General features: G+C 55.0%; 2 protein-coding genes across 4 annotated transcripts in view; one reads left to right on the forward strand and one right to left on the reverse strand.

The window, feature by feature from the left end:
• The window catches only part of STX18 (syntaxin 18), a 136418-nt gene extending 135491 nt beyond the window's left edge, over positions 1–927 (forward strand). Inside the window, exon 11 of one of the 2 annotated variants that reach the window (XM_004383539.3) lies at positions 178–273. In XM_004383539.3, the coding sequence (XP_004383596.1) occupies positions 178–273 (96 nt within the window). Of the gene's footprint in view, positions 1–177 lie in introns of both variants that reach the window. The other variant, XM_023737993.1, reaches the window with a different exon arrangement.
• Positions 928–1963: 1036 nt separating this feature from the next.
• NSG1 (neuronal vesicle trafficking associated 1) overlaps positions 1964–22356 on the reverse strand; it is a 34334-nt gene continuing 13941 nt past the window's right edge. Inside the window, exons 3-4 of one of the 2 annotated variants that reach the window (XM_004383540.3) lie at positions 12731–12841; positions 1964–3112 (exon numbers count right to left, since the gene is read on the reverse strand). In XM_004383540.3, the coding sequence (XP_004383597.1) occupies positions 2912–3112; positions 12731–12841 (312 nt within the window). In that variant the 3' untranslated portion in view covers positions 1964–2911. The remainder of the gene's footprint in view (positions 3113–12730; positions 12842–22356) is intronic. The other variant, XM_023738013.1, reaches the window with a different exon arrangement.

Below are 22356 nucleotides of genomic sequence, written 5' to 3' on the forward strand. Positions count from 1 at the left end.
AGACGGGGGGCGTGCACAGGAGTAACACATAGTACAGCCGAGACGGAGCGTGCACAGGAGTAACACATGGTACAGCTGAGACGGGGGGCGTGCACGGGAGTACACAGGCATGGGAGGGCGCTGACGCCACGGTCCCGTGTGATAGAACCCTATCCTCCTGTTCCCTCCCTCCTCCAGGCCATTAAGAACAACGCCGGCTTCCGTGTGTGGATCCTCTTTTTCCTTGTCATGTGCTCCTTCTCCTTGCTCTTCCTCGACTGGTACGACAGCTAGGCGGGGCAGGAGTGGCTGACGCCTCCCAACAGGTGTGTGCAGTGCCAGAACCTCTGCACGGCTGTTTCTGACAGCTGTGTGCTGTCTCTGGAATCTCCAGCACCGGGCAAGGTTGTGACCTGTCATAGAGTGGGGGTGGGGGGACGGGCTGAAACAGACACGTACCCTCACACACGGGGGACACCCAAATCAGTGGTTGTACGCCTGCCCTGTCAGGAGCTGGGAAAGGAAACACCGCCCATCGAAAGTGGTCTGTGTAGGAATCATAGAGCACGTCGGATTAAATGGGGGCAGTTGTTACCAATTGCACCCAAACACGAGCCTGCCACAGAAGGGGGCTGCCCAAGTAGGGGTGCACAGCAGGCCTTGCGCTCCCCTGGATTGCCTCATAGGAGCTCTCTGGCTTCCCCACCCTCTAGTTCAGGAGGACCCCAGTGAAGACCTTGTCGTAATAAAACGCTAATGCCCTCCGTTTCCTTGTGGCTTCTCGCCTGAGTCAGTGGATACATGAGGATACACACAGCACACGCACGGTACGCATGTCGGAGGGAAGAAATGCCACAGTCACCTTGTTAATCTGGTTAGTACAACTGCGGCAACCCAACGTTCTGTTAACGCGTCCAGGTTCAGACGTCCGTCGCCGTCCGCCTCGTGTGAGGGAAGAAGGAACAGGCTCTGGGGCACTCAGGGAGGGGCCGCTGGGCCTGACGCCCCCATGAGCTGCCACCCCCAACCCTCTTCTGACAGGCCAGGGAGGGGGCCTCCTTTCCTCCCAGTGGGGTCCCGGCAGCGTTTGTGCAGAGGAGGCGGGCCTTGGAAGGCCAGGTGTGCTCTTGTGCCCCACCCACACCGGCCCTCTAGGAAACGTAAATGGCGGTTGGAAGCTCGGAACATCTGGAGCCACATCTGTGCAGACAGCATCCTGGTGTTCGAGGGCCCCACTTGGCGAGGTGGTTCACGCTTTTCCTCGCGAAATGGGTGAACTGTACAGACAACGTCTGCTGGGCAGCCACAGATGTCCTTGTGTGATTTGAACAGAGTGACAATGTCCACAGTTACATGTGAATGGATTTACAGACAGTAAAAGTACATGACTACTAGAACACACACACGGGGGCTGCCTTTGTAACGTGCTGACGCGGGTTTGAGTTTATTTATTTACATGCAGGAAGAGTTTTGGCACATACTTAACTGCACTTTATGCATTCCCCACGCTTAACGCCCTTCCAGACCTTCATAGCGCACAGCTGTATGCGCGTGGGGCCTGTTGCAAACACCCTTGACAGTAAAACATGGCTCATGTCGGGACGCACATCTCGGGGCAGCAGCAGAGCTGACCGCGACCCCCACGCTTGTTTGCAACAGAGCCTGTGCTACTCGTCGTTCGTTTTTGATCTACCGAAAACCGGGGAAACTTCTGCCATGTCCACCAGACACAACACATTCAAATAACATGGAAGAAAACGTCTGTGAAGATCTTTTTTCCATTTAATCATTTTACACACTTAGTTTCTCTAACTGGCAATTTTGTAAACATATACTTTAATGTCAAGATTCAAACCGAAACATCATTCTTCACAAAGACTGTGAACTGAAATTCCCTAACTGGATGTGCATGCCCCCCAGCCCCTCCGCAGCCCCCCACCCATCTCCCATCACAGTCATCGTGTCTGCTTCACAAAGTCCAACAGAAAGGGGCCCTGGCTTAACCAGCATCAACCTCGCCGCTTCCCCGCTGTGCTAACTTTTACAAACTCACTTGCTAACGAGGCTGGTGGTGCAAATGTATTCGTCACAGAAGTGAGCAAAAGGGCCAGCGGGTTTCATTCCTACTCTGCAGGTCGTGGGGCCGGATAGCTACAAGGAGTCAGGTTCTACAGCCTAAGGACCCCAGGTCCCCTGTCCCCAGAGCCCCTCACCGCACATGCTGTGACACTGTGGACACCCCAAGTGAAACACAGCTACCCCCTATGCAAGTAGATGTCCACACTTTTTAGCAGAGGCACAGCCAGGGCACTAAGTGACCTTCTGTGGACCACAGTGACAGAGTGACCCCAAGCAGGCCTCTCACGGGCACTTGCTCATGCGCAGGTCCACTTGGGTGGGGCAGGGGGGGTCTGCCCTCCACAAACTGTACCCCTGACTACAGTGTGTCTGGGCGACCAGCACCATCACCCTCTGATGGGAAGTGGAAAGAAATGGAAAGCTTGCTCTTAGCTAAGCAAGAGATGGCTCTAGGTGTGGCTATAGAGCAAGGTTTGCAAACAGCAAGGTGGTTTAGGAAAAAAATGAATTCCACAAAATACATTATTTTTCTCTAGTCCAAATCCCTGCTATATCCAGTGTAAATTTATTTTTTGACGGCATCCAATAAATCCCAGTAAAGGAGCTAAATTAAGATTTCTTAACATGAAAGGTGGGGCCAGAGCTCTTGAAGCAATGCTGAGATGCTCCTGGTTGGACGCCCACAAGTGGCCTGCAGCACGCTGTATTTGCAAAGCAGCATTAGCAAACAGAAGCAATCGCACCAGAAATGAGTAACCTCTAAAGTATCGGTAATTATATTGAATGAAATGTCCCTCAAAGTCCCTTTGTTACCTCCAAGCGACACCTTGTTGGCAGGCACTGGCGCACCTCGCTAAGCCGATTTCTCGGCGGCCTCGGTCTCCTGCTCGGACAGCTTCTCCTCCGACAGGACGGACATCCACGGCGATACGGAGCGGGTGATGCTCTGCTTGGCCAGGTTGTAGTGGTTGATGACCGTATAGAACTTCTCCCGGGCGTTGGAGTCCTGCTCCGTGTAGTAGCTCTCCAAACCTTCTGGAATGCACTGGGTGTTCTGGAAGACATGAGGCCACAGAAAAGCACGCGTCAGCGCGGGGTCTCCATCAAACTCCTGGCAGATGCTATCGAGCACCGTCCCTGGGCTTGGGGAAGAAACAGAATGAGCAGAAGCAGACCTGGTGCCTGCCTCAGCGGAAGTCTGCATTTCCTCAGTCAGGGTGAGCAGACCCCTGTCACTGGGGCTCCCAAGCTGCACAGCAGGACAATAGGCTCCCTGCTCCACCGAAGGCCTCGAACTGGTTGTCATTTCTGTTCGTTGTTGTATACCGCTGAGTCATTTCTGACTGACGGTGACCCCATGTGACAGATGCCTCATAGGGTTTTCTAGGCTGTAATCTTTACAAGAGCAGATCGCCAGGTCTTTTTCCCGAGGAGCCGCTGGTGGGTCAAACCACCAGCCTTTCAGTTAGCAGCGAGCACTTAGCCATTGGGCCACCAGGGCTCCTCATCTGTGTTTAGTCTACTAAAAAAATCAATGAAACTTTTCACGTGTCCACCAGGCACTCAGCAGGAAGGGATGGCAGAAAAGCTTGCCCGGGGCTGGGGTCTGAACGGTGAGTGAGTCGCCCTTAACCAGGCGAGGGGCATAGAAGCCCTTGGGGCAGAGGGAGCAGCCTCGGGGCAGGAAGACTGGCCAGTACGAGGGAGCGAGGGAAGGCCAGGAGGTGCACGAGGAAAACACTAGAAAACCGTAAAGAGAAATGAAGTCCTGACACACGCCACCACGTGAAGGAATCCTGAAGACACGCTGCTGGAACGAGCCAGTCGCAAAGGGTGAACACACTGTGTGATCTCAGGTGAAACCACAGCTGATCAGAGGTTCCCAGGGGCAGGAGGAACGGGGGGTCCCTGCGAAGGACGGAGCTTGTCTGCGGTGATGGGGAATTTGGCAACAAGTGTGGGTGATGGTTCCACACGTGATTAACGTAAACAGTATCACTAAATTGTACGCCTGAAAATGCTGACTTGGTAAATGTGTTCTACATACATTTACAACAATAAAAAAAAAAAATGCTGGAAAAGGCAGAGGTCAAGTGAAACAGCCTTAATGGTCATGTAAAGGGTCATGGGTTTGACCTATTGACCAAGAGCACAGGCGGCCACTGACCAGGGTTAGGGGTGTGTGTGGGAGCGTGTGTGGGCCCCGCACCAGGACACTGTCCCCTTGGGAAGCGGTGCTGGCCCTACAGGCCGGGAAGCCCTGAGAAGTCCCAGGGTGGGGGGCTCCAATGGCTCAGATGTGGTTCTCTGTGGACTTCTGTTGTGTGGGCATTTTGGAGGAAGACCAGTACACAGTTTTCATCAGCTCGTCAGGGGTCAAGGGCCCCAAACAGGTTCCTGTCCTGCCAGCGAGGCCAGCTCCTCGCTTCCAGGCTGACCTAATCTGTGGGTCTTCAGTACTGCTGCTGACCGTCACGAGTGGTCTGCTCACAGAGGGGGTCATCCCTCACACGACCCCACCAGGAAGGTGTGGCAGGCTGTGGCTGGCCTTCTGCTCTCCACTTCCTCCCAGAGCAGGGCACGTGGCCCGCCAGCAAGAGACCCCTTCCCACCTCCCACATGGCCAGGGAAAGGGAATGCCCAGCATGGGGACAAGTGTGATAAGCATGTTCCGACCAGGCCCAAGAGGATGCTGCCTGCCCCTCTGCGCCCAGTTTCTGTTTCCCTGCGTCCCAAAGTGGTCTAAGCCAGCTCGGCCACAGGAGGGTGACACACCCTGGGCTGGCAGGGCCACAGGCAGGGAGCCAGGGTCCAGGGGAACCTGGGGGGCCCTGCACTGCCTTCCAGCTTGGACTTGAACATGAGAGAGAAACCTTCCGGCTCTGCAAAGCCACGATCACCTTCCCATCCAACAGTGGAGAGGGTCACGGTGGGGGCGGTGGCACGGATTCAGCTTCACATAACACTACCTGGGGAGGTGGTGAAATCCAGGTTCTCGGACCCTGCCCCCGAGATTCCGACTCGTGCATCTGCTGTAGTAAATCTATTCTTAACCGTCCCCCCAGATGGCTCTGATGTGTAGCATCACCTCAAGTGTCTGCCAAGGCCGCTTGCCTGGGAAGGGGCGGAGTCCACCAGAGGCCAGCTCCTGGTGCTTCACAAGGACACCCTGTTAGCTTCATCCCGCAGCTGTAAAAGTGACTCATGTCCCCACCCAGCGTATACATGGTTCGATGACTGGCCGCCTCAGGCCATCACTAGGATGGTGGACAACAGCAGCGGGTGGGGTGTGGCTGGCGGCCAGTTACATCCATCCCGGCCACAGAGGCACCAGGGGAATCGCTTCTGGGAACCAAGTCCTTTCCTCAGCTCACATTTGTCTGTCTCTGAAAGCTGAAGGCAGCTGACTCAGCATCCTGTTTGAGTGGGCTGCTCCTTGGGCTTCCCTGTAGGTTCTAGGCTGTCTCTCATTTCCCTGGCAGCAGAGACAGAGCTGGGCTCTGCCTCCCACACACGTCTTCGGACCTGACAGTATGCAGTGTTTTTCACAACACATTGTCTCATTAGCCCCATTATTTACAGATGGCAGAAGTGAGGCCCAGAGAAGTCACTCGCCCAGGCCACGTGGGTGAGTGATGGAACGCCAGCCTGGCCTTGGTCGGGGCCCCACCCCCACCCCCTCCACGTCGAAAGGTGCTGATACGTGACCTCCCACTCAGCTCAGTGAGACACGGGGGCCTTTCATGGGCTCACCTGCCCCAGGGGGAGGTGGGTAGAACCTTCCTTTAGTCAGAATAGTCTGTGTTCCGCCAGCACTCAAATCTGCCCGCTTGTCCTTATCACATCATGCACTGCAGGGTGCACTCCTCATCCTCGTCTCCCCCATGAGACCCTCAGAGGTGGGGACACTGTGCTCATCTTACTCAGGAGGGAGCTGAATTCAGGGCGGCTCAGGATCCTGCTGGTACGAATCAGCGCTGCAACTGGGCCCCAGCTCTAACGCCACGGCCTGCGTGACACTCTTGTTACCCCACAAGGCCAGCCAGATGCCAGGCTGTCTCGTCATCCTCTGAGCCCTGGAGTGTGCTGATCCACCTGGCATTGCCTGGACGCAGCCGTCCCACCAGGAACCCAGGACAGAAAGGAGCCCAGGGCTGCGACACCCGAGCGCGTCCGAGAGGGAGAGAAGGGTGGTGTCCCAGTCCTAGCAAAGCTCCAGCTGGGTGGTCTCGAGGTGTGGCCGGTGTGACCAGGGTGCCTTGTTCTTTCTCTAATGCGGCCCACTTCCTCCTTTTTCTGGAGAGTTCCTGCCTGGGGAAACCTGCCCTGGCACCTCCTGGTTCCTGGTAGGACCGCTGTGAACAGGGATGTCAGCATGAGGTTAACAGGAGGGTCCCCCATAGATGGGCTGCCCAGTGGGTTCAGAAGCCAGCCACTGCCAGCCCGGCTAACACCAGCACAGCCCAGCTAGCAGCGGCGCTACTGCCATCAGCCTGCCGGCCCCTCACCCTGCCCTGTGGCCTTGCTCAGAAAAGCCACGTTCAGGCGGGTCAAATGGGAAGCGGCAGGTCTGAGCTCTCTGGGCCTGCGTCTTCCTTTGCAGATGGAGGATGGTACCCACTCTGTGTGGTTGCTGGGGACCAGGGGCTGGCCTCGTGCCTGGCCCAGGCCTGCACACACAGCTACCATCCGTCATTACTGGGGTCTAAGAGGATGACGGGTCCCTGTGTACTGGGTGGTGCAAACAGTTTGCGCTCGTCTACTAACCGAAAGGTTGGTGTTCTGAACTCACCCAGCCAATCTGTGGAAGAAAGGCCTGGTGATCTGCTTCTAGAAAGGTTATAGCCAAAAAAAAACCCTACAGAGCACAGTGTAACTGTAATGCAGGGGGTCACCAAGAGTCAGAATCGACTCGACAGCCATGAGTAAGATGGTGAGCAGGTGAAAGGGGGGCTTGGGGTGGGGGATGGCTTAGAGGGCCCCGGGGTCATACAGGAGGCCTGGTGGCACAATGGTTAAGTGCTCAGCTGCTAACTGAAAGGTTGGTAGTTCAAACCCACCAGCTGCTCTGAGGGAGAAATGACCTGGTGATCTGCTTCTGTAAAGATTTACAGCCTTGGAAATTCTATGGAGCAGTTCTACTCTGTCTTCCAGGGTTGCTGAGTTGGAATTGACTCAATGGCAACGGGTTGTTTTTGGGGGGAGGGGTGGATCTTGCAGAGGTTCATACATGAGAAGCTGATCCCGGCGGCAAACCTGTACCCTCTACCCCCGTGCCTCAGCCGGGTCCTGGGCCTCAGCCACGTGGCCTGGGTGTCTTCCCCACTGGGGTTGCAGGGGCTCCTGGCTCTCCCCAGAGAGCGACTCAGTGGCCACTGGTTTAATGAAGGTGTAAAGGGAAGTAAGAAATGCACACTTTTCTGTGGAAAAACATTCTCCTCAGCTGCTCGCCAAACCTTGAAATACAAGACCTGCAATCCCTGCTCGTCCCTGTGAGCACAGAGCTGTCTTCTGAAGAGAAACAACCAACAGTGAGTGTGTTTCTCACCCAGCCCCGCCCTGGTCCAGCGCTTCCGAGGGTTGAAGAGCAGCTGGTGCTGGAAGAGGAAGCAGGTCCAGCTCTACCCGGTTCCCAGCTGAGCTCACTGGAGAGTCCCTTCTCCCACTGAGCCTCCGCTCCCTCATCTATACAATGGGGCTAAGGATCCACGCCTCCCGGAGGACTCGAGTTCAGTGAGCAGTGGCCCAGCTAAGGAGCCGGGACGTGCCCAAGGTCACAGGGCTGACGGCACGGTGCCACGGGCAGCCCTTGGATTACGAGTGCTCGACCCCAGCCACCCTGGGCACTGGACGCTCTGCAGGTTCTCCCATGACCGCCATGATCGGATACAGATCCACTGTTACGACCCACAGGGCTCTCGCTGGAAGCACTGCCTGGGCCGGGGGCGGGGGGGCGCTGCAGTGAGCCGGGCCTGTGCCTGGTGTCCTCACCTGTCACGTGAAGGTGACACAAGAAGAAACCAGCAAGCGAAGGGGCTGCCCTCCTCCCCATCTACACTGCCCTCTCCCCAGCCCCCACCTTCCTCCCGCTTCACCCCTTCCCACCCCGACACCCCACCCGGGCCCTGCAGTGCGTGTGGGTACAGCCCACCCCTGGCACGCAGTGCCTCCCTCTGAGCCAGAGCTGGGTGTCGAGAAGGCTCTAAAACAGCCCCGCCCTCCAGGGAGAACGGCAGCCACACTACCCAACGTGGCTGGGGAGGCACCATGGGGGGCCGATGGGGGGCGAGAGTCCAGGAGTTAAGGAAGACGTCCCAGCAGAACAGCGGGACCGAGTCCCAGAGGACGTGCAGTGAAGATGGTAGCGGGGCCTCCATGGAGTGCTGTGGGGGGCGCCCTCTCCCTGAGGGGCTGACAGAGACGGAGCTGTGTGTCACCGTGGGTGGGGCGTGGCCATGCCAGCGGCCCGATGGTGAGCGTGGGTACGTGGATGAGTCTCCCTGTGCCTCTCGTCCTCACCCGACCAGTGAAGGTCATGATCAGACCTGCTGAGGAGCTGTGTGAATGTGCGACAGGCCGAGTGGGCCCCAGGATGCCCAGAGGAGGGGCTCCAGCCTACAGCGACTGCAGGGGAATAGCCAAACATAAACGCCTTGTGGGATGTGGGGTAGTTTCCCCAGTAGGTTTAAAACTTTTATAACCCACATTCGGCTCCTGGCCAGTGCACCTCATGCACAGCCACCACCCATCCATCAGTGGAGGCTTGCGTGTTATGATGTTGAACAGGTTTCAGTGGAGCTGCCAGACTAAGACAAATAGGAAGAAAGGCCTGGCAGTCTACTTCTGAAAATCAGCCAGTGAGAACCCTGTGGATCACAATGGTCCAGTCTGCATCCAATTGTGGGGGTCATGGAGAGAACCTGCAGGGCGCCAGGTAAGAGACCAGCTCTGGACCAGTAGGGCACTGGGGACCAAGTGGGGAGCTGGCGAGACTCCAGACTCGAAGAGTGATTGGATCTGGGAGGCGGAAGAGCCTGCTCGGAGCTGGTGACTCAGAGGGGCTGATGTCATGGAGCCGGAGCCAGGCCCTGGGTGGGCCCTGGGATGCCCATGTCATGGAGCCGGAGATGGGCCCTGGGTGGGCCCCAGGATGCCCAGAGGACGGGCCCCAGCCTACAGTGACTGCCTGAGGAGCTGAGGCCAGCAGCCCTGGCCCTGGATGCTCTCCTGATTCGTTCTCTGCCTCCCAGGCTCAGCCTGCCTCCGTCTCCCATGTCCTCCTGCAGCCCCAGGCTCTGTTACATCACCTGTCCCCGTGGAGTTGGGCCACTGAGGCCTTGGGTCTCAGCCAGCTGCACTCAGACTACAGCAGCACCTGAGGGGCCCCAGGTGGCTGTGTGCTTAAAAAGCTCGGCAGAGGTCCTGGTGCACAGCCAGCCCTGGGAACTTCAGAAACCCCTGATGGAGGGGCCCTGGTAGGACAATGGTTAAGCACTTGGCTACCAGCCAAAAGGTTGGCAGTTTGAACCCACCCAGTAGTGCCTCAGAAGAAAGGCCTGGTGATCTGCTTCCTTGAAGATTACAGCCAGGAAAACTCTATGGAGCTCAGTTCAACTCTGTAACACAAGGGCTCGCCATGATTCAGAATCGACTGGATGGCAGCTAACAACAACACTATGTACATGCACACTAATTAAAGAACCCCTGATGGACTGGCTCCAGCTTTGTCTCTTGGGACTTTGGCATTTCCCACTAGTACCTGCTGGGGGTGTCCCTCCTGGAGCATGCAGCTGGGGCCCGGGAGCTGCTGCCCTGTGTCCGGCTGCCCCTGGCTAAAGCTTGAGGAAGAAGAGGTATGAGTGTGCGCACCATGTCTCCTTCCTCCCTCCTGTCTACATACACCCACTCCTCACTTACAGACACCGTAGATTCCAAAGGCCAGGTCGTTATGTGAAAATCAGCATTATGCAAAAATGGAGAATGACCATGTCAGATCACAAAATGGAAAGTGACTACATCATTACATAACTGCCAAATTACATCATTACATAACTGCCAAACCACTGAGAATCATGGCCCAGCCAAGATGACACACAACTTTAACCATCACAGCCAGCGTTACTCTCGCCTCGCACCTCAGCATTCTTTCTACTAGATGTACGTCATTAATGTGCCAAATGGTCAGATAGTAGGTTTTTTACTATTGTCATAAATGTGAAATGTCGGATAAGGAGACAGTGGGTAAATGAGGAGTAGCGTTTGTGTGTGTACACCTGGTTCTGTGGTAGAGCTCTTGCCTCCCATGCAGGAGACCTGGGTCCTATTCCTGGCCAAGGCACCTCATGCACAGCCTGCGAGGCCAGCGGTCTCACTGCCTCCAGCCTCCCCAGGAGACCAAGTGACCATCCCATCACTTCCCTCTCCTCCGGGGGCTCCCAGAGGCTGTCAGGGATCGATGCCTTTGCCCGGACCCCCGTGGTGCAAACAGTCAACTGCTCAACTGCTAACTGAAAGGTTGGTGGTTCAAACCCACCCAGAGGCACCTGGGAAGAAAGGCCTGGTGACTTGCTTCGAGAAAGGTCACAGCCTTGCAAACCCTACGGAGCAGTTCTGTTCTGCACACATGGGGTCACCATGAGTCAGACTCAACTCCACACCAACCGGTTTGGTTTGGATTTTTCCATGTGCTGCCCTGTCTGGCCATAAACTTGGCCATCTCCTCTTGCTTCCCAGTATCCGCAGCCAGGGGCATTGGGGCTGGCTGGGCGCAGCCTTCATGGTCCTGTGTGCCTTCTTCCTGGGGCGCTCACGCCCCATCCTGCCTGTGTTCGCCTTGCCCCTTTCTTGTCCTGCTCACGTGCTCAGTCAAGGCCAGCCCTCCCCTCCCTGGAGCCTCCTTCAAGCCTGCCTCCCCTACACTCGGCCTTGGATCGTGGTCATTGGTGCACTCGGCGCCAGCCCCCAAACAGACCAGAAAGCTTCCTGCCCAGCACGATGCTCAGACCCAGACAGAGGGGTAGAACCGAGGGGAAGGTGGGGCCTCCCCCTGCCTGCAGGTCCTTTCTCAGCTGGCTTCCTACCAGCCTTTGCTCCAGGGTGGGCCAGCCTTCCCGAAATCACACCCTGGCCCCGCACGCCCTGCTCCCCTGACCCTGCTCTGTTTGCTTTTTCCAGTGCCTCCAACCTGCTAACACGGCACAGAAGGAGCCCTGGTGGCGCAACAGTTAAGTGCTCAACTGCCAACTGAGAGGTTGACAGTTTGAACCTACCCAGCAGCTCTGCAGGAGAAAAGACCTGGGGATCTGCTTCCATAAAGATCACAGCCTAGAAAACCCTATGGGGCAATTCTACTCTGTCACACTGGGGGTCATTATGAGTCAGAATCAACGGCCCCTAACACCACCACTGCAGTATTAAAAAAAAAACAAAACTCACTGCCATCAAATCGCATCCAACTCGTGGCGACCCCACCACGTATGTCAGAGTAGAACTCCATAGGGTTTTCTTGGCTGTAATCTTTACAGAAACAGATCGCCAGGCCTTTCTTCCATGACACAGCTGGGCGGGTTCAATTTGCCAATTTTACGTTAGCAGTTGAGCGCAAATCGTTTGTGCCACCCAGGACTTTTACTTACTACTTGTTGGAGACCGTCCGCGAGCACGCTCCAGGCAGCAGGGGTCTTTACCTGAGCGGCTCTTGGCTGTCCTGGCCCTGCAGCAATAGCAGCTGGCGCAAGGCAGGCACAAAATAAAGACTTGCCAAGTGAAGGGGGGGCTAAAGGACCAGAAGTCCCAAGTACAACAGGATGTGGAAGGAGAAGAAGGGATGGGGACAGACGTATGAATTCCGGCCGTGGCTCCGTGAGCCTCTGTCCTCATGCAGCAAACGCCAAAACCACAGCCACAATCAGCCAGTGATCGTTCGCAAACAGGTCGTTCCTGCACGTGCCGAGGGCCAGAAAGATCGCCGCTTCTCCTGTATTTTCATTTCAGCCACGCCGAATCCTGTAAGCGACGGTCTCCCTCTCCTCCTGGCTCTAGAAGGTTCAGAGTGGATCTAGAGCTGGGCTAGCGAAGGCACAGGAAGGCGCCCACAGCCAGGCATCATCGTCCTCCTCACCCTCACTCCCCCCGCCTCTTATTTCCTTTGTTTAATTCTGCTCTCCTGTGTGTGCCTCTGTGCCACTGGCAGGCTTGGGAACGAGGCATTCTGTACACTAAGCAGGCATTTCCACGCATGTAAGAGCCGGCCAACACCGGGTCGTCCAAGCAGCTGGCAGATGTGGACATGCCGGCCAGCTGGGTCGCCTTGGGCCAGCCCCCACTCCAACAGCCTCAGCTTCCTCCCCCACCCCCGTGCCGTGAGGACTAATGCACCCCCCTCCCCCAGCTCTGACACAAGCCTGCTGCCCCTCCCTGGAACAAGCACCTTTGCCAGTGGGGTGAGGGTGGAGGGAAGTGTTGCCCCCTGGCTGGGCCTGCCTCACCAGGAAGCCCTCCAGGAGTTTCCTCTGGACAGGTGAGCCCTCTGCTGACCTGCCCTGGCCCCCAGCTGCCCAGTTCCCAAGGCAGGCCTCCCACAGGGTCCACATGGAGGCCCTCCTGCCCTAGTGACCCCCGCTCCCCGCAGCTGCGGCGGGGCCCCAGGGCCGAGAGCAGCACGGAGCTTTACCTTGAGGACGAAGCCGTCAGGGCACGCGCGGTCATACTTGTACACCTTGTAGACAACCAGGAAAACGACACAGGTGAGGAAGGCCAGGGCGAAGAGGGCCAGCACGGAGACCTGTGGGCAAGGCGGGCTGTCAGGGAGGCTCGGGACAGCCAGAGGGACACACAGACGGATGGACAGACACACATGGGTGGACAGACACAGAGGAACACACACACAGCAGATGCAGACGGACAGACACAGACAGGCACACACAGACACAGACAGACACAGACGGGCAGACAGACACACAGATGGACACACACAGACGTATAGATGCGCACACACAAACGCACACAAAGAGACAGACAACAGACACACAGATGCACACAGACGCAAGCACACACGCATAGGCAGAGACCATCTCTGAAAGGATGCACAAAAACACAAAACCTGGGGGTCCTCAAAATGTGAAACACGGAACTACCAAGAACCAAAAAACCTGTTGCCGTCGACTCTGACTTGTGGCGACCCCATGTTGATCAGAGTAGAACTGTGCTCCACAGGGTTTTCAAAAGCTGATTTTTCAGAAGTAGATCACTAGGTCCTTCTTCCAAGGCACCTCTGAGCTATTTGCACCATCCAAGGACTCCTAGAATTATCATACGACCAGCAATTCCGCTCCTAAGTATATACCCGGAAGACTTGAAAGCAGGGACTCAAACGGATACTTGTACACAAATGTTCATAGCAGCAGTATTCACAATAGCCCAAAGGTGGAAATAACGCAAGTGTCCATCAAGAGATGAACAGATAATCAAAATGTAGTATATATATATACACAACGGAATACTACTCAGCCATAAAGAGCAATGAAGTCTGATACACACTGCCACATGGATGAACCTTGAAAACATCATGCTGAGCAAAATAAGTCAGTCGCAAAAGAACAAATACCGTGTGACCCCACTTACGTGAAATACTCAAGCAAACGCACAGGACAGAAAGCAGATGCGTGGTTACCAGGGGCTGGGGGGAGGGCAACGGGGAGTTACTGCTTAATGGCTACAGAGCTTCTGTTTGGGGTGATGAAAAACGTTTGGAAATAGACAGTGGAGATGGTTGCACAACACGGTGAATGACATTAATGCCCCTGAACTGTGCCCTTGAAAAGGGTTAAGATGGCAAGTTTGACATTATACAGATTTTATCACAATAAAATTAAAAAATAAAATTGGAGCCCAGGGAGGGAGGCCTCTGGGCAGGGCAGCTGGGGGCTGAGAGGTCAGGAGAATAACCTGGCACTGGGGACACGGGGACAATGGTTCCCCCACCTCCTTCGTGGTGGCATGAGCTTGGAAAAGGCCCGCTAAGAAAGGTGATAATCACCGTCCACTGCCCCGTGTCTGGGGCTCTCTCAGTGCCCAGGGATCTGAATTCTCCCCAAGCCTGGGTCCTGCCCACTGGGAGGCTCTGGCGGGCAGGGCGGGCTCAGGGCTGGGGGCATGGCCCACTGCGCAGGCGGCTGGCATGCCCGGGATGCCTCCACTCCCTGGGCCCCCTCCTGGGTCCCCTGCGCTGCCTTCAGGCCATGCCACCCTCATCCCCACAGTGGGAGAAGGAGCCAAACTGAGACCCTCTGCTCTGGAGGGCCGACAGCCCTAGGCGGGGCTGCTCAGTCCCTGCTCCCGCCAGGGCCCCCCGGCCACCGCCACGTCCCCCGAACGACGGTCTGCGGGTCCTGGTCGCCAGCCCGCACCTCCTCCCCAACTCACACCCACTACAGCCCAAGCAAGACCTGACCCTCCGTGTTCCCCCAGCCAGGGAGTGGCCGGCAGCCCCGGGTCAGGCAGGAATCCCCGCATCATCACTGGTCTACAAATCCTGATTCCAGCCTCCACCCCTCCAGGGCCCTGCTGGGACCATGCTCCCCTCCCTGCATCAGGGTGTCTCCCTCTAAGGGTGGAGAGCCTCCAACTTGCTTGGACTCGGACGCTGCGCGAGGCTGGGTGACTGCAGCCTTCCAGGGCCCAGAGTGCCCCGGGCTCCAATCACAGCTAATGCACACGGGCGAGGCCAAGACCAGCTGGACCCACTGCCCGGGAGAGTGCAGGGGGCAGGGGGGCAGGGCATCGGGGACAAAGGAGGGTCCGAGTTTGCAGGAAAGAAAGCCTGAAGCTGCCCCAGGAGATGTTGCAGCTGGAGGGAGCAGCACCCACGAGGAGGTTTTAAATGACACCTCACCGCCCAACAATGCCTGGTGCTCGGGGGCAACGGCTGGTGGCCGTGGCTTTGGGCAAGTCACTTAGCTCCTCTGTGCCACAGGTGGCAGGTGGCAGCGAACTCAAAAGGCTGCCAGCACAGCCTCCTTGACGCTCCCAGCCCGGAGCTGCTGTCCCTCCTGAATCCGCCTGCCTTGGCCCCAGCTCCCTGCCAGCTGTCCCCATGGGCACTGAGGACAGCTTCCGAGGGTCTCTCCACAGACGAAGCCCGCAGGGCTGCCTCCCCAGGTGGTCCAGTGTAACTGGCCTCCTTGGTAACCCGTGTATTTTATTTTGTCATTGTTGTTAGTTGTCTTCAAGTCAGCAGCTGCGACTCACGGCAACCTTGTGTGCAGAAGAATGAAACACTGGCCTGTCCTGCGCCACCTTCCTGATCGTTGGTATGTGTGAGTCCGTTGTGGTGGCTACTTCGTCAGTCCATCTCACGGAGGGCTCCCCTCGTTTTCACTGACCCTCTACTTGACCAGACATGATGTCCTTCTGCAGCGATCGCGCTTTCCTGATGATGCATCCAAAGAACATGAGCCAGCGTCTTGCCATCCTTGCTTCTATGAGGCATCCATGGTTGCCCACCTTGGGTGATCCTGCTGGTACCTGAAATACCAGTGGCACAGCTTCCGGCATCACAGCAACACACTAGCCACCAGAGTACGACAAACTGACAGACGGTTGATGTGGTGGTGGTGGTGTGCCGTCAACTGTGACTCATAGTGACCCTAAAGGACAGAGCAGAACTGCCCCACAGGGTTCCCTAGGCTGTCATTTTTACGGAAGCAGATCGCCAGGTCTTTTCTCCTGCAGAGCTGCTGGCTCAGCGTGAATCGCTGACCTTTCAGTCAGCAGCTGAGCGCTTAGCTGTTGTGCCATCAGGGCTCCTTGACAGATGGATGGTGGTGTCTTATGGTCTGAGACACAGTCCAAGGCACAAAGCAGGCCGAGTAGCCCCACTGTAGTGTGACTTCAGGTCTTTGGGAGATGGGTGTCTGTCAAACCTGCCCTTAAATACGGATGGTGCACGGAGCGGGGATCACAGCACCCCATCTGTTCAGGTTATAAAATAGGCAGGGCCGTGGGGAAACTGCCTCCCGGGGGCTTCCTCCTGGAATCTCGCCTGGGACTCTCATCCAGGATCCCCGGGCCTGATGGCCAAGGTGCTCACGGAACTGAGAAGTGAGAACACGGCGGTCCCAGAATAGATGGGGAGACAGCAAAGCCATAAATCCAGGGAGTCGGCGGGTGGCCTGGCCAAGCCCTTCCCAGCTAGCTCCCCGTCAGCAGAGGCGAGGGGGGAGTGAGTGGCCGGGAATCCTGGCTCCCAGGATGGGACGAGAGGCCCGGTGACCTGCTCAAGGTAACAGCTGGCAGGGGGCAGGGACGGAGCCAATTCTGAGCCAGTCTGGGATCTTTCTGGGAAGTTTTGTGGGTCTCCCCTCCAGCCCTGTAGGCATTTGATAACCACAGAGGGGACATCACGCCTCGTAGTTAATTGAACTTCCCATCACCAGGTCTGACCTGGGCCCGTGCCTCACCTGTGAGGTGGGGGAGCAACACTTTACACCCCCACACATCTACCAGGAGAATGACAAGGGGCAATGGTTCGAGAGCAGGTTGGCTGGACGTGCTGGGCCTCAAATTGTTGTTGTTAGCTGGCATTGAGTCTGCCCCTGAGCCATGGTGCCCCCATGTGTTACAGAGTAGAGCTGCCCAGAGGGTTTTCTTGGCTGTGATCTTTACGGAAGCAGATCGCCAGGCCTTTCCTCCTCGGCACCACTAGATGGGTTCGAATTGCCAACCTCTGAGTTAGCAGCTGATTACAAACCATTTGTGCCACCCAGGCTCCTTGGGCCCCGAACACTTGGCCTCTTTTGGGGGGCCCAGAACCAGCTCACGTCCCCTGAAGATTCTCTCTCTCTGCTCTTGTCCCTGGTCCTGCCCCAGGCTGCCCTGCCTTCTCTCCTCCTTACCTGTCAGAGCCTAGGGCCAGCCCCACAGCCTCCAGGCAGCCTCCTGGATCACTCCAACCTCTCAGTGAACATCCACAAAGCATGGACACGCCATGTCACCCAGCACCCACCTTCTCCTACTTCAAGTGAAATAAAAGGGTGTCCTCTTTTGGAGACTTTCAGGACCCCCCCATGAGACAGCTAGGAACATTCCAGAACAAGTGATGAAATTACTGAACCAGACACAGGTATTCCCCAGGCCGGAGCTTCCTTCAGTGTCCTTCTGCACTGACGCACCATAACTCTGAGCATCCTACACAAAAATAAAAAACCAAACCAGCTGCTCTCAAGTCAATTCCGACTCACAGCAACCCCAGGTGTGTCAGAGCACAACTGTGCTCCAGGCTTTTCAATGGCTGTAACCTTTACGGAAAGGAGCCGTGGTGGCGCAGTGGTTAAGTGCTCAGCTGCTAACCGAAAGGTCCGCAGTTCAAACCCACCAGCCACTCTCTCGGAGAAAAGACCTGGCAATCTGCTCCTGTAAAGATTACAGCTTAGGGAACCCTATGGGGCAGCTCTACTCTGTCCTATAGGGTCGCTATGAGTTGGAAAAGACACAGTGGCACACAACAACAATCTTTATGGAAGAAGATTGCCAGGCCTTTCTTCTGGGGTGCTGCTGGGTGGATTTGAACCACCAACCTTTAGGTTAGTAGTTGAGTGCAAACCGTTGGCACCACCCAGGGACCCTGACAATCATACTCCCATTGCCGTCGAGTCAGTTCCGACTCATAGTGACTCTATAGGACAGAGCAGAACTGCCCCATAGGGTTTCCAAGGAGTGGCTAGTGGATTCAAACTTCCAGCCTTTTGGTTAGCAGCCGAGGTCTTAACCATTGTGCCACCAGTGTCCCGACAATCACATGAGTCTCATGAATTTCAATATCGTTTATTGGCCTCGACTGTGAACAGGGCCTGAGTGTCCTGGAGCACCCCAACTACCACTGCTCTATTTTTCCACCAACTCCAGAATGCTGGAGTCCGAGAGGGTCAGTCTAAGTGTGCTGACGGCCTGGACGAAGAGCGAGGCAGCCCCAGGCCCCAGGCCTGCTCGGCAACAGCCCCCAGCCCTCTGCTCCCTCTCGGCTGTGAGAGGGAGGAACTGAGCAGCACTGTGTGTTCTGTGAGATGTCCAGGAACCCCGTGCAGGGAGATAGCAGGAGCCGCACCCCTGCCCAGTGTCTGCAGCGTCCAAGCAGGAAGGCACTCAGCAAGTCACATCCAACCCCGCCTTTACACGGGACGGATGCCCCGTCTGGCCAACAGGATGCCAGGTGGCCCGAGGAGCCTAGGGCACCACCCAAGAAGAGAACAGCGGCTGCTCCCAGTGGCCCAGCCAGAGCCCAGAACAGTGGCTCAGCCTCGGCTGTGTGTTAGAACCACGGGGGCTTCCAAAGGGCCTGGTGTCCGGACCCCACCCCGATGCTTCCCACGCACAGCCCAGACCAGGAGCCATGGGACAAAGAGAGAATCCTATTTCTGGGCAGAATTTCTGCAGCCTGAGGGCTACTGAGTCACCAACCCAGATCGCACCCTGCCAGCACAGTGACTGCTCTGGAGACTTCCGCGACACTCCCCGCACTGTGGAGGCAGCTCACATAGTGCTCCATGCTCCTCACCACACACCAGCCAGGCAGCAACACCAGCTGCTATGGGGTCAGCTCCAACGCATGGTGACCCCGTGTGTCAGAGGAGAACTGTGCTCCAAAGGGTTTTTGGTGGCTGACTTCTCAGAAGCAGATCGCCAGGCCTTTCTTCCGAAGCGCCTCTGGGTGGACTCAAACTGCCAGTCCTTCGGTTAGCAGCCGAGTGTGTTAACCGTTTGCAACACCCAGGGACTGCATTATGCAAACAGGGAGACTGGAGCCCAGACAGTTAACGGCAGGCCAGCTGGGGCCTTAACCTTGGAGACCTGTGCATGTCACCTTCTACAGTAACAGGGACTGTGCAGATGTGATTATGTCAAAGATCCTCAGATGGGGTTCATCAGGTGGGCCTTAATGGCAACCACCAGTGTCGCTGTAAGAGGGCGGCAGAGGGAGATGCCCTTACACAGGAGGTGGTGATGTGACGGTGCAGTAGAGAGATCTACAGATGCTCAGCTACTGGCTTTGAAGATGGAGGAAGGGGCCACCAGCCAAGGAATGCAAGAAATGCAGCTCTAGACGGCAGAAAAGGCAAGAAAACAGATCCTCTCCTGAAGCCTCCAGAAGGAACACAGCCCTGCCGAAACTTTGGTTACAGCCCAGTGAGACCTGTGTTGGGCTTCCAAACTCCTGAACTGTCAGAGAATAAACATGGGCTGTCTTAAGCCACTATATTCATTACAGCAGCCACTGGAAACTCATACACGTCCTCTGAGTCCATGTCCCCACAGACTGGGACCCTGAGGGCAGGGCTGAACCCCTCATGTGGCAGAGAGGAGGTGCCTCTGGAATGTTCCATGAGTGAGTGAGTGAATCCAGTTGTCAGTAAGTCCATCCCCCAAGGAGTACCTTAATCCCATATGACTGGTGTCCTTATAGAAGAGAAGAGACACAGAGGAAGAACACCACGTGACAACTGAATAATGCTGCAGCTGTAAGCCAAGGAGCACTTGGGGCTGGCAGACGCTGGGAGAGACAAGAAAGGATCTTCCCCTGGAAACTTTGAAAGGGGCACGGCCCTGCCGACATGCTGATTTGCACTTCCAGCCTCCAGAACTGTGAGAAAACACATTTCCGTTCTCAGAAGCCGCCCACTCTGTGGTATTTTGTTACCGCACCACTAGGTAACTCACGCAGACCAACTATCTTGAAATACTATTATCAAAATATTGCAAAAATATAAATGTGTGGTGTAATATATACGTGTGTCTTTCTTAACACATTAAATAACAAAACCAAAAACAACAAAAAAACCAAACTCGTTGCCATCAAGTCAATTCCCACTCATAGCGATTAAATAAGATCTCATAAATAAATACTGTGATTTCAAAGGAACAAGGAGAGTCAATGATATCCTGAGATCTTGGCAGTAACTGCCGTGTGACATGAAAACACCTATGGTTTTGCACAGGTGACACAGTCCAGGTGACAAAGTCAGAGGTGTGACTAAAAGTACAGTAGTTTGTGGCCTACATGAAAAGTGAATGAACTTGGACACTGAAAACTATAAAACATTGCTGAAAGAAATTAAAGAAGACCTAAATAAATGGAAAGACATTCTATGTTCATGGATTGGAAGACTTAATGTTGTTAAGATATCAGTACTACCCAAAGTGATCTACAGATTCAACACAATCCCTATCAAAGTCCCAAAGGCCTTTATTGAAATGAAAAGCCAATCCTAAAATTCAAGTAGAATGACAAGGGACCCCAAATAGCCAAAATGATCTTGGAAAAGAAGAACAAAGTTGAAAGACTTGCACTTCTCTATTTCAAAACCTAGTACAAAGCTATAGTAATCAAAACAGTGTGATACCAGCATAAGGACAGACATACAGACCAATGGAATAGAATTGAGAGTCCAAAGTAAATCCGTATATCTAAGATCAACTGATTTTCAACAAGGATGCCAAGACCATTCAATGGGGGAAAGAAAAGTCTCTTGAACAATGGTGCTGGGACAACTGGATGTCCACATACATCTGGACCCCTACCTCACTCCATATCCAGATTTAACTCTAAACAAAGACCTAAATATAAGGGCTAAAACCATAAGACCCTTAGAAGAAAACATAGAGGTAAATCTTCACGACCTTGTATTTGGCAATGGATTCTTAGATATTACACCAAAGCACAAGCAACAAAAGAAAAAATATCAAAATTAAAACATTCGTGCTTCAAAGGACACTAGTAAGAAAGTGAAATGACAGCCTAAAGAATGGGAGAAAATATTTGCAAATCATATATCTTAAAGGGTCTAGTATCCAGAATATATAAAGAGCTGTTACAACTCAACAACAAAAAATACCTAATCAAAAAATGAGCAAAGGACTTGAATAGACACTTCTCTGTGACCACAGCTATTACGAGTTGGATAAGACCAAACCAAACCTATTGCCGTCTAGTCAATTCTGACCCATAGCGACCCTAGAGGACAGACTAGAAATGCCCGATAGGGTTTCCAAGGAGTAGCTGGTAAATTTGAACTGCTGACCTTTTGGTTGGCAGCCGTATCACTTAACCATGCACCACCAGGGCTCTGTGGGTTGAATGGTGTCCCCCAAAAAGATATGTTCAAGTCCTAACCCCTGGAACCTCAAAATGTGGCTGTATTTGGAGATAGGGTCCTTGCAGATGTGACTATATTAAATTAAGATCAGGTCATACTGGATTAGTTGTTGTCGTTAGGTACCACTGGGTCGATTCCAACTCATAGCTACCCATGTGACAGAGCAGAACTGCCCCATGGGGTTTTCAAGACGGTATCTTTACAGGAGCAGATCGCCAGGTCTTTTCTCCCTCGGAACTGCTGGGTAGGTTCGAACTGCCAACCTTTGGTGAATAGTCGAGTACTCAACCACTGCGGCACTGGGCTCCTTATTATTCTCTCACAGTACTGGGCTCTAAATCCAACGACGGGTGTCCTTATAAGAAGAGAAGTCACAGAGACACAGAGGGAAGACGGCCACGTGAAGACAGAGGCAGAGACTAGAGATGCAGCCACAAGCCAAGGAACGCCTGGTCGCCAGAAGCTGCAAGAGGCAAGGAAGGATCCTCCCCTAGAGCCTTCAGAGGGAGCGTGGCCCTGCCGGCACCTTGATCTCAGACTTCTGGCCTCCACTACTGCCAGAGGATACATTTCTGTTGTTTTAAGCCCCCCAGTTTATGGTCCTTGGTTACGGCAGCCCCAGAACATGAGGCCATGGGGGCTCTGGGTACGTGGAGGCGTGGGAGCCAACACCTTATGTGCGGTGTCCCCTCCCCCACACACCTCTGGCTTGAGTGACACCTCCCGCGCATGTGGCCAGCATCCCAGCTCAGGGTCCCCGAATCTCGCTGCTCTTCTGGCCCAGGCTTTCCCTTGAGCTGTGCAGCTCAGCCCACATAGGGCAGCCCAGAAGGGCAGGCATGAAGGCTCCCAGGGACGACCCTCAGCCACTGGGGTGCAGGAATCGGTGAATAAAGCTGCATAACCAGAACGCTCTTCAGAAGCGAGAATGGTGAGGTTTGGGCTTGCTTACTTTGGACATGTCATCAGGAAAGACCAATCGCTGGAAAAGGACATCCTGTCTGGTAAAGGAGAGGGTCAGTGAAAACGAGGGAGACCCTCCAGGAGATGGTGCAACGCAGTAGCCACAACAGTGGACTCAACCATACCAACAGTCACCATGACGGAGCAGGAGGGCGCAATGTTTCCTTCTGTTGTACACTGGTCGCCT

Source organism: Trichechus manatus, unplaced genomic scaffold (genome assembly GCF_000243295.1).
Source record: "Trichechus manatus latirostris isolate Lorelei unplaced genomic scaffold, TriManLat1.0 scaffold00111, whole genome shotgun sequence".
In the NCBI taxonomy this organism is placed as follows: Eukaryota; Metazoa; Chordata; class Mammalia; order Sirenia; family Trichechidae; genus Trichechus; species Trichechus manatus.